Source organism: Poecilia reticulata, chromosome 17 (assembly GCF_904066995.2).
Source record: "Poecilia reticulata chromosome 17, P_reticulata-male-v2, whole genome shotgun sequence".
NCBI classification, from domain to species: Eukaryota; Metazoa; Chordata; class Actinopteri; order Cyprinodontiformes; family Poeciliidae; genus Poecilia; species Poecilia reticulata.
In genome coordinates this window covers 31168412-31186532 of record NC_088846.1, presented here as the reverse complement: position 1 = coordinate 31186532, position 18121 = coordinate 31168412, and the positions used below count along the sequence as shown (strand labels likewise).

At 41.4% G+C, this 18121-nt stretch overlaps 1 protein-coding gene across 1 annotated transcript; it reads left to right on the top strand.

Annotated features, from left to right (window-relative positions):
* Nucleotides 1-630: 630 nt before the first annotated feature.
* On the top strand, nucleotides 631-11329 carry LOC103460596 (uncharacterized). The gene is made up of 4 exons (XM_081598262.1): nucleotides 631-639; nucleotides 819-999; nucleotides 3365-3703; nucleotides 10765-11329. The coding sequence occupies exons 1-4, from the start codon at nucleotides 631-633 to the stop codon at nucleotides 10920-10922; spliced, it is 687 nt and encodes a 228-aa protein (XP_081454388.1). The 3' UTR covers nucleotides 10923-11329.
* The last annotated feature ends 6792 nt before the right edge of the window (nucleotides 11330-18121 follow it).

Genomic DNA, 18121 nt, shown 5'->3' with positions numbered 1-18121 from the left:
AAACATACATTTTACATACGTATTAAAACTTTCGCTGTCCTAACATGAGACAGATAATCTCCAAAAAATAATCGATCTCCTCCCTGCTCTGCATAATTACTCCGCTCAGTCAGAAACAGCCACTCAGAACTAGCAGTAACCAGCTAGCCGCCATGCTAACAGGAAGCTTTCATTCAGTAACTCTGGATTGTTTATTGTAATGGATCCTGTATTTGGCTTTGAATGTTAAGTTTTATACTTGAATCTTTTGGTAATGTTGAGAGGTTTTATTTTGGCTCTTTGCATAATTTAGCCTCTTCAGAGCCTCCATACGTTATCAGTCTGTTAAAGATATCAATAGCAAGTTTAGTTTTCTTCTTGGAAAAAGTTATTAAAACAAGTTTTTGTCTAAATTAAGGTGAATTCATGGTTCCTTTTTCCACATAATGTAACCGGTAGTGTTTATGATAAAAAAAAACAATAATTATGTGATCGGTATCCGTGATCGGTATCCGTGATCAGCCCTCATGGGTAATCGGTATCGGTATCGGTATCGGCAGGAAAAAACCTGATCGGCACATCTCTAGTTAAAACCAAAGTAATGATGCAAAACCAGAAAATTCATTTGATCTAAAACCATCGTAGAAGCGGATGCCACGGGTCAGGAGGCCAGAGAAACCACAACCATGTGGAGAGAAAGAGAAACTAGAAATGATGGGAATGTTTTAAAAAGTGACTTTTGATTGTAACTTTTAAACTTTGTTCTCTAAAGCAGCAACGTTTCTATCTGCTCCAGTTCATGGAAAAGCTTCATTTCTGCTTTTTTACCTGAGATGTAGAAGTTTGCAGGAAATCACCTTTGGCCACACCCAGCCCCCCCAAACACGCAACCCCTAAAGAAACCGGCTTCTTCCTCTCTGCAGGTTTTTGTATCAGAGGGTTTCGCTGTGGGAGGATCAGGAGCCTCCAATGAGTCCAAGTTCCTGGTCTTTGGGACTGGAACCAAACTTTATGTATCAGGTAAGAAAAACATTTTATTATTAATCTGATGTTTGTCTCAGATGCAGAAATCCTGCATTTGTGTTTTGAGCTCCGAATGTTTTCAGGTCTGAATAAAATGTTTTATGATCGTTGATATGAAAGTCAGCAAATCCAAAATCTGATCCTCCTTCCAAAGCAACAGAAACCTGATTAAAAAGACAAAGTTTGATCAAGTTTATTGTTTTCTGGTTTCTGTTCAGCCGCCGGTTTCCTGGAAAAAACGCAGAAACCAGGAAACCAGAATTCTGAGAACAACGGAAAGTTTTTCTGCTCCGTTCTTCAGTTAACAAGAGTAAAAAATGACATTTAATCAGAGGTGATGTGAAGAAGTTACCAAGGTGTTTATGTTTAAATGCTGGATTAAATCTCATTCATAGTTTAGATTCATGTCATATTTAATTCTCAGTAAATCTGAGGTGTTTCTGTTAAACGTCTAATAATCATAACTTCATCTGATTTAAACATTTTACATTGGGGGCCAAACAAAGTTTTAAGTTTTAATAAAATGTTTAAATCAAAATTCTCTATTATTATTATTATTATTATTATTATTATTATTATTATTATTATTATTATTATTATTATTATTATTTTCACCTACACACATTTTAATTAAACAAGTAAAATCGTGATTACTGGAGAAAATTAATCTGTAAATGATTGTAGATTTGAAACATAATTTTTTTTAGATTGTTCGTCTTGTTCTATATTTTTATCAACATAATAACAGATTATTCTCCCTGTTACATTATTTACAGAAGGTCAGACCCAAACCTGATCTTTAGTACAAATCTGTTTAAATTTTAAAAAATTAAAATCATGGCTGGTAGAATATTAATACTTTGTGTTTTTAAATGTTTCATTTTAAGTTTTAAATCGTATTTTTTTAAAGGCCTCAGTCAGTCAGTCCTGCTCCAAAACATTTAAATTTCTTAAAATGTGAATCTGCATCAAACCAAATGAATGATTCTGTGATCGAGACCCGACAGGAATCCTCCACAGACGGCCCCCGCGCCGCGTGTTGGGCACCCGATCCGCACGCTGACAACAAGGCTAAAACATTTTATTAGACTCAGAACCATGCATGATGTAAATATAGCTGGAATTTTACTTTTCAAAATATTTGGGACAGAAACAAAATGTTAAATTTGAGGTTAAAATTAAATGTAAATAAAAGCAGAGCAGAAACTGCAGCTGGTTTAAATCTGTTTAATTTACCGCAAGAAATTAAACCTTTCAAACTTTATTCTTATAAAAAATATAAAAATATATCTGTAAATTCTGCATCAACTTTAAAACTTACTGAGATAAAATTAAATTATGTTTTTCCAAATAGTTTGATATTTTATTATTGTGAATTTACTGCAGTTTCTGAATTGTAAATAAAAAAAAAACCTTTTAAAATCAAATTTAAGTTTCTATTATTTCCTTGCATAATAAAACAAAGTCCATGTGAGGGAACTTATAGATGCTTATTAAATATCTGTTCCTATTTATATCTTTATTGCAACACTTTATATTACAGCCCAGATTTATACACATTAATCATATTTTATTAATTATTCATGTTAGTAATTTGGTGATTTTACATCTTTATTTTCACTTAAATATTTTTACTAAAACAACATTATGGGCATGCTTAAATTAAAATTAACATTAAAATACAACAAAACTATAAAACAAACTTTTCATTCTGAAATTCAAAACATATATTTAAAAACTATTTATATTGATTTAAAATATATTTTATATTTCATTAATATTAAAGACATTAATTATTTTATTTGTAGTTTTCTCATCCAGTTCAGGTTAAGCAAAAATAATTTGTCACTTTAATTATTAAAATCTCACAATAAAACTTTTTTTATCACACTAATAACAATAATAATAATCATAATCATAATCATAATCATAATAATAATAATAATAATAATAATAATAACAATTATTATTATTATTATTATTATGATTATGATTATGATTATGATTATTATTATTATTATTATTATTATGTCATGTATTCACAAATGTAAAGGATCTTATATTGTTGCTGTTGGGTGTCATATGAAGCCTGTATTTATATAAATATACATTTTTAAGGACTTCAGTGACAGATAATTAAAAATCATAAGTTTGTTGCAGACAGTTTATTTATTTAGTTTGTTTTTTTAATCACATCTGATAAACTCTGGGCTGGAAAATCCTTCAAGAATTCAGTTATTTGACATTTATTTTAAATAATTTCTTGTTTTGTTTCTTTCCATCAATGCTTCAGTTAAATTCCTGCCTTAGTTATGATGATGTTTTTGTTTTGGTGTTTATTGAAATGTTTTTTTCTCAACAGACGCTTCAGACGTCAGAAAGCAGCAGGACCCTGAGGTGAGTCTGTACTCCGCGGTTTCCGGTCTGCAGCCGGACCGGAAGGAGCTGCAGCCGGACCGGAAGGAGCCGCTGCTATGCGTCGCTTCAGGAATGTTCCCGCCGGTGGTCCGGTTCACCTGGAAAAGGAAGAAGGAGGACGGGAAGGAGGAGGTTCTTCCTGCTGGAGCGGAGCAGCTGGAGGTCAGAGAGTCGGGTCGTTTCTCCTCCATCAGGATGGTGGATCCGGATCCTCAGCTCGCCTACCAGTACCGCTGCTCCGTCCAACATGAAGGGGGCGCTAAAGAGACTCCCTCAAAAACAGGTAAAGAGACTCAGAGATCCGGCTGTAAGTTACTGACAGAAGAGGCCAGAACATTTACTCAGGTTAAAGTAGAAATGACTCAAGTCCCGAGGAACTGATCAAATTATCAATCAATCCATACATTTTACTCCAGCAAGAGCAGAGATGCTTCATTAAGTTACTCAAGTAGAAGCGAAAAGTATATGTTACGTCCACCAGGCTCGTTTGATGGGGCAACATTAATGGAGACCACACAAGGATTTAATGTGTAAATGAAAGTAGAATTTATTAAGTTATATGAAAGAAATAACCCTGAAGAAAAAAGAAATGCCTGAAATAAGAAACCAAAATAGATTAGAGCAAAACCTATAAATAACCAGAAATGAGCGAATGCAAAACCTAACAAAACTCAACCAAAAGATACAAACCAAACCAAGTGGGGATCTGAGGAGAGGGAAGGGAAAAGCCTTCCCTCTGCTGTACGCCTAGCAGCTTTAAAGCTGCAGGACGCCAATCAGAGGAACACCCAACACCTGCAGGGCCTGACTGCAGAACCCTGCAAGGAAAAAGAGGGCAGGGCCCACTGATGCCGTAACACCTTCCCCCTTAAAACAGAGGTTCCCACTAGGACCTCTGTAGACATTTTTTCCTGCTAGTCTGGTCCATCAATGGCACGAGACAATGCATCAGCCAGCACATTTTCAGTGCCTCGAATGTGCCGAATTTCAAGGTTGTAAGGCTGTAGAAATAAGGCCCATCGCATCAACCGCTGATTGGGGCTCTGTAAAGAGTGCAAAAAGGTCAAAGGGTTATGATCTGAATATACCACAACAGGAAATGCACCCCCACCCACATACACATCAAAGTGCTGCAGGGCCCAAATAAGGGCCAAGGCCTCTTTCTCAATGGTCGAATAATTAAGTTGATGTTGATTGAACTTCCTAGAAAAGAAACACACTGGATGGTCAATTCCTCCTTCGTCAGTCTGCAACAAAATGGCTCCTGCACCCACTTGACTTGCGTCAACCTGTACCTGGAATGGCCGGTCTAATCTTGGAGCAGACAAGACTGGTGCAGTGCTCAAGAGAAACTTGACATTTTCAAATGCCTTCTGACAAACTGATGACCACCTAAACTGGACTTTAGCCTTCAATAGGTCTGTTAATGGAGCCACTACAGTAGAAAAGTTCTCACAAAAGTTTCTATAGTAACCCACCATCCCCAGAAATCTCATCAACTCCTTTTTTGAGGAAGGAGGTGGGAAACCATCAATGGCTTGGACTTTTGCCCTTACTGGTTTCACTTGTCCTTGCCCAACAACTTTTCCCAGATAAGTCACTGTAGCTCTTGCAAACTCACATTTAGCTAAGTTCACAGTTAGGCGAGCATCCTGAAGACACTGAAACAACTTCTGGATACGCAGCACGTGTTCAATCCAGGTGTCACTGAAGACCACTACATCATCCAAGTAGACAGCACAACCTTCCAAACCAGCCACTACTTTATTCATCAGCCGTTGGAAAGTGGCAGGTGCATTCCTAAGGCCAAAACTCATTACAGTGTAAGAGTATAATCCTGATGGTACAATAAAGGAAGACACCTCTTGGGCTCGAGCAGACAAGGGTACTTGATAATAACCTTTGAGCAAATCAAATTTACTCACATACTTTGCAGTTCCAACCTGATCGACACAATCTTCCATCCGAGGAAGCGGGTAAGAGTCAGGCTTTGTAATGCTGTTCAGTTTCCTATAATCAGTACAGAATCTATAAGTACCGTCAGGTTTTTTAACCAACAAACATGGCGAAGACCAACTAGAACAAGATGGTTTAGCCAGGCCATTGTCCAGCAAATACTGAATTTCTGACTCCAAAAACTTACTTTTCTCAGGAGGCACACGATAAAAATGTTGACGGATGGGTTGCGCATCTCCCACATCTATGTCATGCTCAATTAAATTGGTACATGTTGGAATGTCACTGAACAAGGCTTGAAAATCCATAATGGACTGCTTCAACTGCTCACTTCTTTCTGCAGACAAATGACTCAATAATGTCTGTATGTTAGACAACATCTCAGAGTTTTTAAGTCTGGGCTGGAACACTGTGTCATCTGGAGTCTGCACATCCTCATCCAAACCTGTGTTGCAGCTCGAGTCTGCCTTCACAGAAGCAGCAACTGCCTTCCCATCTTTTTCTTCCAAAGTAGAACCAAAGTAAGGCTTCAATAAGTTCACATGGCAAAGCTGAGTTGGTCGTTTACGGTCTGGGGTAGAAACCACATAGTCCTGTGGTGACACCCATCTCAACACAGAATACGGACCATAAAACTTTGCTTGGAAAGGTGAACTCTGAATGGGAAGTAAGGCAAGCACCTTATCTCCTGGATGAAACACTCTATTTTCAGCTTTCTGGTCAAACCATCGCTTCATTTTCCTCTGAGCCTTTTTAAGATTCTCAGAAGCTAGTTTGCCAGCCAAGAAAAGTCTGCGACGAAAACCATTGATGTAGTCAAACAGGTTTGATGGTGGCTCAGACCTCTCCAAGTTGGTTTTTAAAATAGCAAGAGGACCACGCACATGATGTCCAAACACTAGTTCATTTGGACTGAACCCTGTGCTCTCTTGTACAACTTCACGAGCTGCCAGAAGTAGCCAAGGCAGACCTTCTTCCCAGTCTCTACTCAACTCTGTGCAGTATGCCCTCAACAAAGCCTTCAGGGTTTGGTGAAAACGCTCTAGTGCCCCCTGGCTTTGAGCATGATAAGCACTGCTCTGTTGATGGACTACACCTAGTTGTTTCAAAATCTCACCAAACATGCGTGAGGTGAAATTGGTACCTCTGTCAGTCTGAATGGTCTTTGGGATTCCAAACACTGAAATAAAGTTAGACAAAGCTTTGACCACAGACTTTGTTGTAATGGTTTTCAGAGCATATGCTGCAGGATAACGAGTGCTTTTACACATAACTGTCAGTAAATACACTGATCCGGACTTTGAAGGACTCAGTGGGCCAACACAGTCAATGATCAAGTGTTCAAAAGGCTTATCAGCAGCAGGTATTGGAAAAAGTGGAGCTGGTTTCAACGTCTGATTAGGTTTTCCAGTTAGTTGACAAGTGTGACAGGTTTTCACAAACGCAGCAACATCTTTTTTCAGTCGCGGCCAATAAAAATGATGTAAAACTCTATTATAAGTTTTATTGACTCCGAAATGACCAGACAATTCTCCATGAGCAGTTTTCAAAACAAGGTTTCTGAACTTGACTGGAACAACAACTTGATAAATTGGACCAACAATATCCCTGTCACTGTAGGGTAACCATTTACGTACCAACAGATCTGCTTGTAGAAAATACCCACATGACGTTTTTGTGTCCTGTTCAGCTGTCTGGACTTGGTCAAACAGGACAGCTAAGGTTGTGTCCTCCTGTTGGGCTGCAATCAACTCACTGAGTGACAAAGGAACAGGAAGAGTTGGCAAACAAGCAGTCTTCTCAACAGAACTAGGCTTACCAGACTCAACCTCCTTATCAGCCAAAGCACGAGTGATGGCACGAGTTACTGCACAAGCTGGAAACGCCTCAGGGAAGTCTTGAGCACATTTGTCTGACACGGAAACAGATGGAGACGCTCGGACCACTAGAGGAGGTGCAACATCTCGCCACACACGTCCACCTGCCAGATTGTTTCCTAAAATGAGAGACACCCCTTCCACAGGCAAAGAAGGACGAACACCTATCGTCACTTCTCCTTGTACCAGTTCTGACTGCAAATAGATCCTATGGAGAGGCACAGAGAAAGTTTCCATCCCAATACCTCTAATTAAGACACTACGACCAGTATCAGAACATGAAGAAAATGGCAAAATAGAATCCAAGATGAAAGATTCAGATGCTCCGGTGTCACGCAGAATCTTTACAGCCACTTTATTAGAACTTCCATTCAGAGTAACAAACCCATGTGTGATGAAAGGAGAGTAATCTTGTCCGACATCCTTCACAAAGTTCTGGGGATCCGAATCGGTCAGCTCTGAAAAAGATTGAAAGTCAAGAGGTGCAGCTAAGACAGTTGGTCTTACACTTTCAACTTTAGGTAGCGGTGTAGACTCCACTGAATGCAACTGTGTAACACTGGCTAAAGCCACAGGTTTTCGATGATCCTGTTTGCCCCTATTTGATTTAGTTTTGATATTCAGAGGACACTCATTTTTCCAGTGTCCCTTCTGGCGACAATAGTTACAAACCAAGTCTGCTTTAGATCTCAGTGTATGATCCAATCCATTTTTACCAGGAAACCGGTCATAATGAAATTCCTTAAGGCTGTGGTCACCTTTCAAATGAGAATCCCTCAAAGCTTTATGGGTCAGAACATACTCGTCTGCTAAGACGGCAGCTTTAGCAGCAGTTTTTACTTCATGTTCATTGATATATATAGCCACCCGTTCTGGAATAATGTTCTTGAACTGTTCCAACACCATCAAGTCACAAAGTGATTCAAAATCATCCACACCTTCAGCTGATAACCAACGAGAAAACTGGGTGTTTAGTTCTCTGACCAGATCCGTGTTGACTGTTTTTCAGCTTTCCTGCAGCTCCTAAATTGTTGCCTGTAATGCTCAGGAACCAATTCATAAGCTTTCAACACAGCTTTTTAACAGATGTGTATACCTTTCTTTCAGCTGAAGTTAATGAAACATATGCTTCTTGGGCCTTACCCACAAGCACACTTTGCAGCAGCATGGAGCAATCTAGATCACTCCAGTCATTGTCCTCTGCCATGTCCTCAAACAAGAGAAAAACACATCAGGATCTCTTTCATTAAACTTAGGCAACAGCTTCAACATGTTAACCAAGTTATGTCCAGAAAACCCATCACCACCTTGAGACAGATTAACAGATCCACCACTTAACCTGCCCTCAGACCTCAACTTCAGGCGCTCAGCTTCCAAAGATAATTTCTTCACCTCCAACTCATGTGCCAACCTCTTCTCTTCTTGTTCCTGTGCTAGCTGCTTTTCCTGTAAAGCTAGTTTTTTCTCAAGCTCATATGCTAGCCGCTTTTCCTGTAACTCTAATTTTCTCTCCTCAAGCTCATGTGCTAGTCGTAATTTTCTAACTCCAACTGCATTTCCATCTCAGTTTTATTCGACTGAAACTTTAATTGAGAAGCTTGAGACACTGTTGAGCTCGACAATTCATTTGGAGCACCAGTTAAAGAAACTGAACCGAGGGAAGTTTCATCTGTCACATCAGCATCTGAAAGAGAGACAGGAAAGACATTCAGTTTTACAAGTTCGTCTTTTAAAAAACTTCTTAGCGGAGGTAACCTTAATCCTTTTACATCTTCAAGATCAACTTTAAAGTGTTCAGCTACTTGACGAATCTGCTCCTTTGTAAGCTTTTCCAAGAGTTCTAATGTTGGAGAAGACAAGAAAGAACTCACAACGTCCATCCTCAAACCAAACTAACCCAACAACCCCACTTTCAAAAAAAAAACAATACAGGTCAAAATATACCCCAATTGTTTAAACAACCACAAGGAAGTGCATGACTGGTACAAACAAATGGCAAACCTCCATTTTCCTACCACTAACTAAGTGCCAAAAACCCTGACTAACCTTAGCCTAGTCTTCAGGCCTTCCTCCAAGAGCCAAGTCACTTAAGCACCAAGATACCGCTGGCAGCAAATCCCTCCAGGCCAAGACCTCTCAGGCAGCAAACCACGGCGGTGCCCTCAGCCCAGAGTCCAACCCAAAAATAACAAACCAAAACAACAAACAGGGTAATCTAAAATGAAGTTGCCACAAACAAATACCAGACAGCACTTACCTTTTTTTCAAACACAACCCTCTCTCCCCTACCAACAAAATCCTCATGGACCTCCAGCAACAAACATGAAACATCAAAAATGTCCAAAATCTAGTAAGGTAAAATTCCTTAAACTAGCCAAATAACCTGCAGTACAGGAAAACCAAAGTCAGGGGCATGTAACTGCAACCTGAACTCACCAATGAGGCCAATCAGCATAATTAGCTCCCACAATGGCAACCATGAAGGGACGAGCCCCCACAATGTTACGTCCACCAGGCTCGTTTGATGGGGCAACATTAATGGAGACCACACAAGGATTTAATGTGTAAATGAAAGTAGAATTTATTAAGTTATATGAAAGAAATAACCCTGAAGAAAAAAGAAATGCCTGAAATAAGAAACCAAAATAGATTAGAGCAAAACCTATAAATAACCAGAAATGAGCGAATGCAAAACCTAACAAAACTCAACCAAAAGATACAAACCAAACCAAGTGGGGATCTGAGGAGAGGGAAGGGAAAAGCCCCCTCTGCTGTACGCCTAGCAGCTTTAAAGCTGCAGGACGCCAATCAGAGGAACACCCAACACCTGCAGGGCCTGACTGCAGAACCCTGCAAGGAAAAAGAGGGCAGGGCCCACTGATGCCGTAACATATACAACGTAGCGAAAATACTTTTTTAAAAGTTACTCAGGTAAATTTAACCGAGTGATTAAGCAGCTCTGGTTCCCTTCAGCAGCTGAAGTTCTGATGTTCCGATGTTCTGATATTCTGATGTTCTGATATTCTAATGTTCTAATATTCTAATATTCTGATATTCTGATGTTCCGATATTTTGATATTCTGATGTTCCGATGTTCTCATATTCTGATATTCTGATATTCCGATGTTCTGATGTTCCAATGTTCTAATATTCTGATATTCTGATATTCCGATGTTCTGATGTTTTGATATTCTGATATTCTAATGTTCCGATGTTCTAATATTCTGATATTCTGATGTTCCGATATTCTGATGTTTTGATATTCTGATATTCTGATGTTTTGATATTCTGATATTCTGATATTCTGATGTTCCAATGTTCTAATATTCTGATATTCTGATATTCTGATATTCTGATATTCTGATGTTTTGATATTCTGATATTCTGATATTCTGATGTTCTGATATTCTGATGTTTTGATATTCTGATATTCTGATGTTTTGATATTCTGATATTCTGATATTCTGATATTCTGATGTTCCGATATTCTGGTGTTCTGTGTTTCTCTCAGTGGCCCCTCGCCCCGCCGGCCCTCCGCCCCCCACTGAGTCTCTGGGCTTCAGCCAGCAGCTCCTCTTCCTCATCTACTCGCTGCTCATGGCCAAGAGTCTGCTCTACTTCTGCTGTCTGTCCCTGATCAGCGTCTGTGGAACCAGCAGAACCGACTGACTGGATCCCAGTTTGTCCTGGAAGCTTCAGACATGAATGTAAAACTCCAGGATTTTCTGTTCATAAACGTGAAAACGCTTCTACATGCTGCATTTCTATGCTGTTCATCCAACAGGAGATTAAAACGTCATTAATATTTTAGGAATGTGAAGATTCTCTTAATCTTTTGAGGCTTTTTATTACAATTTGCATATTTCTGCTTTGTTTACATTTAATGTTTTTATTGCAAAGAATTGATTTTATTCTTTACCGAGTTTATGAATGTTTTGTTTCTGCCAGCTGAACCTCATTTAACTCAAATTAAATCCGAATATATTTTATCTTTATCAGTTTGAATGTAAGGTGATTTTCTGTATTCCATATGTGAGGAAATAAGATTTAAATAATAAAGAATTTGATTCAACTCATTTTGTTTCTTTGTAATTTGTGATGTAGTTTAATCTGAAAATATTGGGCATGATCGAAATTAATAAATAACAAAACTAGAATAAAAAGTATTAAATATGATCATAAAATGTTTTAACATGCAAAGATCAACAAAACAGATGGATGGAAATTAATAATAATAATAATAATAATAATAATAATAATAATAATAATAATAATAATAATAATAATAATAATAATAATGACTTTGTCTGCTGCTATGATTTAATATTTGAGGTCAGTTTTTTTATTCTATATTTAAAATAAAAACAATCAAATTTGCTCTTGAATCTCAGCGTCTCTGAATAAAACATCATAAATTAATGAGCAGCTGAAGATTCATAAATCATCCTTTGATAAAGAAAATGTAGAAAATGCTTTGAATTTGGAGACAAGAATAAAGAACAATAAAGTAAAAAACATTACAGATTTTTACAGATGAATGCAGCTGAACAGGATGAGGTTAATCTGCAGGCAGTTTGGATCAGATTAGCGATAATCTCATGCTGGGTTTGATCGCCATCAGACCAGCAGCAGCTGTGTGGGTTTGTGCTCTGCAGCCTCCACACCGTTAGCTGTGGCTTCTCACTTTAATAACACCATGACAGTTACAAGCATCGACTGAAACAGTCGTTCAGGAAGCACCTGAGTTCTTCATCTGAGAGAGAAACAGCTCAGAGCTGAACTCACAGCTCAGCAATCGGCTCCGTCAGTCGAATCAGCCCCACAGGATTCAGAGCTAAAACTGTTCATTCAGCAGGTTTTTACTCAAGAAGAATAAAAATCATCCGTCCAGGAAATAAATAAAGTATCTGGTAAAAAAATATATTCAAATTATCAATCATTTAATAAAAAAAATTATCAGACAGACCAACATATAAATATGAAGTCAATAAAATTTTTTAAAAGGTTTTATTGGCTCTAGTTTCCTTTATGTGATAGTTAATTGGGTATTGAGAGAAAGGAAGACATGCAGCAAAGGTCACCAGGCCGGGAATCGAACCAGCGACGGCCGCATAAAGGACTAAGGATTCAACATGTGGGTTGTGCTGAACCGCTGCGCCACCACAGCACACCAGGTCAATTAAACATTTTAAGGATGAAAATTATTATAATGTATATAAGTAAAATCAGAAACTTTTCTGAATTAGTTTTTCTTTTTTCAATAAAAATCTAATAAAAGATGTTTTATAAATTCGGCTCTTTATCTGATTAATTTTTGGTTAAAACTTGTTTCTTTTTCATTCTGTGAGAATTTGGAAATTTGACTCCAGTTTGATCAGAAATACTTCATAATAAAATTAATGAAGTAAAATAAAAATAGACCTAACAGTAATTTCTGATCCTTCAGATCATCTCAATGTTTTCTAGCTTCTGTATTAAAATATGACAGAAATGAGAGTTTATTCATCTCAAACTTATTTAACTTCATATTTATCAGTTAGCAAATCATAAACTACAGTTTGATTTAATCCTGGTTTTACTGTAATAATTTATCTGAAACCTAAACTCAGCTCAGCTTCTGAACGTTAAAGAGGCTGAGCTGAGTTTATGTCAGAACTCAGTTATTCTGAGGACCAAAACTTTTATGGCTTCATTAAATTATTTTCATAAATCAGGGATTAATTTCACCTCATCTCAGTAAAATTCTCTCATATTACGACGTTTTGGTGTAAAACATGGTCAAAGTTTTTCTCTGCAGTTCTTCCAAACATCAGCAGGTCACTGAGTCCAATCAGACCAGAACATGGACTCAGCTTGGTTCTGTTGGCCCGACTGAAGGAAAGTCAGTAAAATAATCAGCCTTCATAATTTAATGTCTTAAATACTGAAAATGACAAAACAAGCAGAAACAGATATATCAGTATAGATGATCCAGATTAATTCATGTCTTTTCCTTCATAATGTCAGAATCTGGAAGCAGCAATAATGAAACTTTGACTAGACCACAGAGGTAATACTAGCAACCTGAACCTCCTGACTCTGAGTTAAAGTAAAGTAGCAGCGCCACCTGCAGGTTGTTCCCAGGATGTTTGATGGTCGGACTGGAAACTGTAAATAAAAATCAGAATCAGAAAAATTTCAGTGTCGCTAAAAACTAATTTAAACAAACATCGCCACCTGCTGGTTGTGAGGCAAAGTTTTCTCCATCAGATGCTGATCGATCCAACCAGCAGCTTCCTCCTCCTGTCCAATCAGCAGCTTCCTCCTCTCATGGTCCAATCAGCAGCTTCCTCCTCTCATGGTCCAATCAGCAGCTTCCTCCTCTCGTCCAACCAGCAGCTTCCTCCTCTCATGGTCCAATCAGCAGCTTCCTCCTCTCGTCCAATCAGCAGCTTCCTCCTCTCATGGTCCAACCAGCAGCTTCCTCCTCTCATGGTCCAACCAGCAGCTTCCTCCTCTCATGGTCCAATCAGCAGCTTCCTCCTCTCGTCCAATCAGCAGCTTCCTCCTCTCATGGTCCAACCAGCAGCTTCCTCCTCTCATGGTCCAACCAGCAGCTTCCTCCTCTCATGGTCCAATCAGCAGCTTCCTCCTCTCTGGGGGCTGCAGGGGCTGATGGGAGCTCTGGTTCCTCTGCTCTGATCTCTCAGCTCGTCCTTGTTTGGCCTCAGCTGCATCAGAGCCACTTCTCCCCAGGTTCACCAGAGGAAACTCCACTGCACACAATGCTTTTCCTCCCAGCTGCTGCTCTGTGCTGGCTGGGTTCAGGTGAGTGTTTCCACCAATCAGGAGCCAACAAAGCCCACCTGGAACAAACACTGTCACACTAACCTTCACCTGTCTGTCTGTGTCTCTACAGCGCTGGCTGCCATGGCAACACACCTGGTTCAGGACCATCTGACTCTGACCAGGAGATCCGGGCAGAGCGTCTCCATCAGCTGTGGAGGAACTAATCAGTGTGGTGGTTATGTTGTAACCTGGTACCAGAAGAAAGAAACTGAAACATTCAGAGTGATATTTGATATTAATAGGAGTAACGGTATCATTGACAAAAGTTATTCAAGTCATCCTCAACTAAATGATTTTTCAGCTGAAAAAACTCATAAAGGCTGGGAGCTGAAGATCAATAAAGTGAAACTGGATCATTCAGCCTCCTACTACTGCGGCTGTTATTCTGGTTCCCACAGTGAGAAATGATTCGTTCAGCCTGAACAAAAACCTCCAGATGATCAGATGTCAGTTTGTGACATAGAGAGCAGTAAACCACAGCCCAGGTTCACTGATTTCACCTCCATCTCACACAGAGACTCTCTGAGTTTTAGACTCTAATGTTTCATCATTTTACTGGATTTATTTAAAAATCTATTATTTTAATTCATATAGTCAGAGATCAGAATCTTCATCATTCTGACAAACACTATAATGGATCGGAGATTAATATTGAAAATCAGTCTATAGGTATTTTATTTTCCTAATCAAATCACTTCCAGATCTGATATTAACAGAGTTCAGCAGAAAATTTCACTTCATTTCATCTTAAAACTCAAATCTTGATCTGATCTCAGTTCAGCTTTGTGTCCATCAGATGTTCTGCTGAGATCCTGTTTTCTCTAGCGCCACCAGCAGGACAAACGTTGATTAACATGAGAATCAAATTCTGATAAATGTGAGTAATAATTGATTTAATTACTAGTAAACAGTTTTAAGATCTTTATTAATTTATTAATGGATGATTTTGGACACAAGACTTTTTATAATCAAACCTTAATTTGTTTGGTTTTTGATTCTGTAAAATCCATCCATCCATTTTCTTCCGCTTATCCGGGGTCGGGTCGCGGGGGCAGCAGCTTCAGAAGGGAGGCCCAGACTTCCCTCCCCAGCCACTTCTTCCAGCTCCTCCAGGAACCCCAAGGCGTTCCCAGGCCAGCCGAGAGACGTAATCCCTCCAGCGTGTCCTGGGTCTCCCCTCCTCCCGGTGGGACATGAACTCCTCACCAGGGAGGCGTCCAGGAGGCATCCTGACCAGATGCCCGAGCCTCAACTGGCTCCTCTCGACGTGGAGGAGCAGCGGCTCTACTCTGAGTCCCTCCCGGATGACCGAGCTTCTCTCTCTAAGGGAGAGCCCAGCCACCCTGCGGAGGAGGAAACCCATTTCGGCCGCTTGTATCCGTGATCTCGTTCTTTCGGTCATGACCCAAAGCTCATGACCACAGATGAGGGTGGGAACGTAGATCGACCGGTAAATCGAGAGCTTCGCTTTTTGGCTCAGCTCTCTCTTCACCACGACGGACCGGTACAGCGCCCGCTTCACAGTAGACGCTGCCCCAATCCGCCTGTCGATCGCCCGCTCCCTTCTTCCCTCATTCATGAACAAGATCCCCAGATACTTAAACTCCTCCACTTGAGGCAGGACGACCCCCCTGACCCGGAGAAGGCACTCTACCCTTTTCCGGCTCAAGACCATGGCCTCGGATTTGGAGGCACTGAGCCTCATCCCGGCCGCTTCACACTCTGCTGCGAACCGCTCCAGTGAGAGCTGCAGATCACGATCCGATGAAGCCAACAGGACCACATCATCCGCAAAAAGCAGAGATGTGATCCCAAGGCCACCAAAATGGATCCCCTCAACACCTCGGCTGGTCAGAGATTCTGTCCATGAAGGTAATGAACAGAATCGGTGACAAAGGGCAGCCTTGGCGGAGTCCAACTCTCACCGGAAACGAGCCCGACTTACTGCCGGCAATGCGGACCAGACTCTGACACCGGTCATACAGGGACCTGACAGCCCGTATCAAAGGGCCCGGTACCCCATACTCCCGGAGTACCCCCCACAGGGCCCCCCGAGGGACACGGTCGAACGCCTTCTCCAAGTCCACAAAACACATGAAGACTGGTTGGGCGAACTCCCAGAACCCTCCAGGACCTACTGAGGGTGTAGAGCTGTTACAATGTTCCACGACCAGGACGAAAACCACACTGCTCTTCCTGAATCCGAGGTTCGACTATCCGACAGACCCTCCTCTCCAGAACCCCTGAATAGACCTTACCAGGGAGGCTTAAGAGTGTGATCCCCCTGTAATTGGAGCACAACCTCCGGTCCCCCTTTTTAAACAGGGGGACCACCACCCCAGTCTGCCAATTCAGGGGAACTGCCCTCGATGTCCATGCGATATTGCAGAGTCACGTGAGCACAGAAGTCCAACAACAGAACACCGCTTGGGTTCAGATCGGGGGGGCCGTTCCTCCTAACCACGCCTCTCCAGGTCTCACTGTCATTGCCCACGTGAGCGTTGAAGTCCCCCAGTAGAACAAGGGAGTCCCCAGGAGGGGCACTCTCCAGTACTCCCTCTAAGGACTCCAAGAAGGGTGGGTAATCTGAACTGCTGTTTGGCCCGTAAGCACAGACAACAGTCAGAACCCGTCCCCCCACCCATAGGCGGAGGGAGGCTACCCTCTCGTTCACCGGGGTGAACCCCAACATACAGCCGCCAAGATGGGGGGCAACAAGTATGCCCACTCCAGCCCGGCGCCTCTCACCGTGGGCAACTCCAGAGTGGAAGTACGTCCAGCCCCTCTCAAGGAGACTGGTTCCAGAACCAGAGCCATGCGTCGAGGTGAGGCCGACTATTTCTAGCCGGAACCTCTCAGCCTCGCACACTAGCTCCGGCTCCTTCCCCACCAGAGAGGTGACGTTCCACGTCCCAAGAGCTTCTGCAGCCGAGGATCAGACCACCAGGGTCCCCTCCCTCGGCTGCCGCCCATAGCACAATGCACCCGACCCCTTTGGCCCCTCGGACAGGTGGTGAGCCCATCGGAAGGGGGACCCACGTCTCCTCTTTGGGCTGAGCCCGGCCGGGCTCCGTGGGTAAAAGCCCGGCCACCAGGCGCTCGCCATCGTGCCCCACCTCCAGGCCTGGCTCCAGAGTGGGGCCTCGGTGACCTGTGTCAGGGCGAGGGAAAACCAAGTCCAAAGTTTGCGTCCATTGATAGAGATTTTTTGGTATTATCATTTTGTTGTTACTTTAGTTCATATTCAGTCTAATGTTAGTCAGTTTAAAGTGTTCTCTTCTTTAGTGTGTATAAACTAACCTGGAGGTCACAGCTGCCTGTTCATCTTCATGTGAAACAGTTTGACCGAGATTTGAACCGGGCTCAGACCGTAGATCAGATATCACATCTGGAACTGGGTTGCTAGTTGTTTAGGTAAATTGTTTTACGACCTTTGCTGTTTTTCCTCTGCTGTCTATCTTGCCTATCCTCCCTCTTTGTTGCTTGATAATAAAAGACAAGCTGTACCCAAAGATCTTCAGACGCTCTGTGAACAGCTCGGAGGAGCAGTTGACAGAGTCTTCTCCTTTTGCAAAAGCTTGGCTATAAAATTCATATACGTTGTCTGTGGTTCCTTTATGTAGGTTCTAGAAAAATACCTATCATCCATCATAAGGGGTCTTCGGGCTGCGCTTTGTCTGGTTCCTCACCTAGGACCTGTCTGCCTTGGGTGACCCCACCAGGGGCATAAAGCCCCAGACAGCAGAGCTCCTAGGATCATTGGGACACTCAAACCCCTCCACCACGATAAGGTGGCAGCCCGAGGAGAGGCTGTAAAATCGGTAAAATACAGATCAATCATTTACTGTATGTATTATTGTTAGTAATAATAACTAGTTAGTGTTTCCAGTGCAGCTCCAGGAGCTGAACCTCTCCTCTCCTCTCCTCTCCTCTCCTCTCCTCTCCTCTCCTCTCCTCTCCTCTCCTCTCCTCTCCTCCCTCCTCCCTCTCCTCTCCTCTCCCTCTCCTCTCCTCTCCTCTCCTCTCCTCTCCTCTCCTCT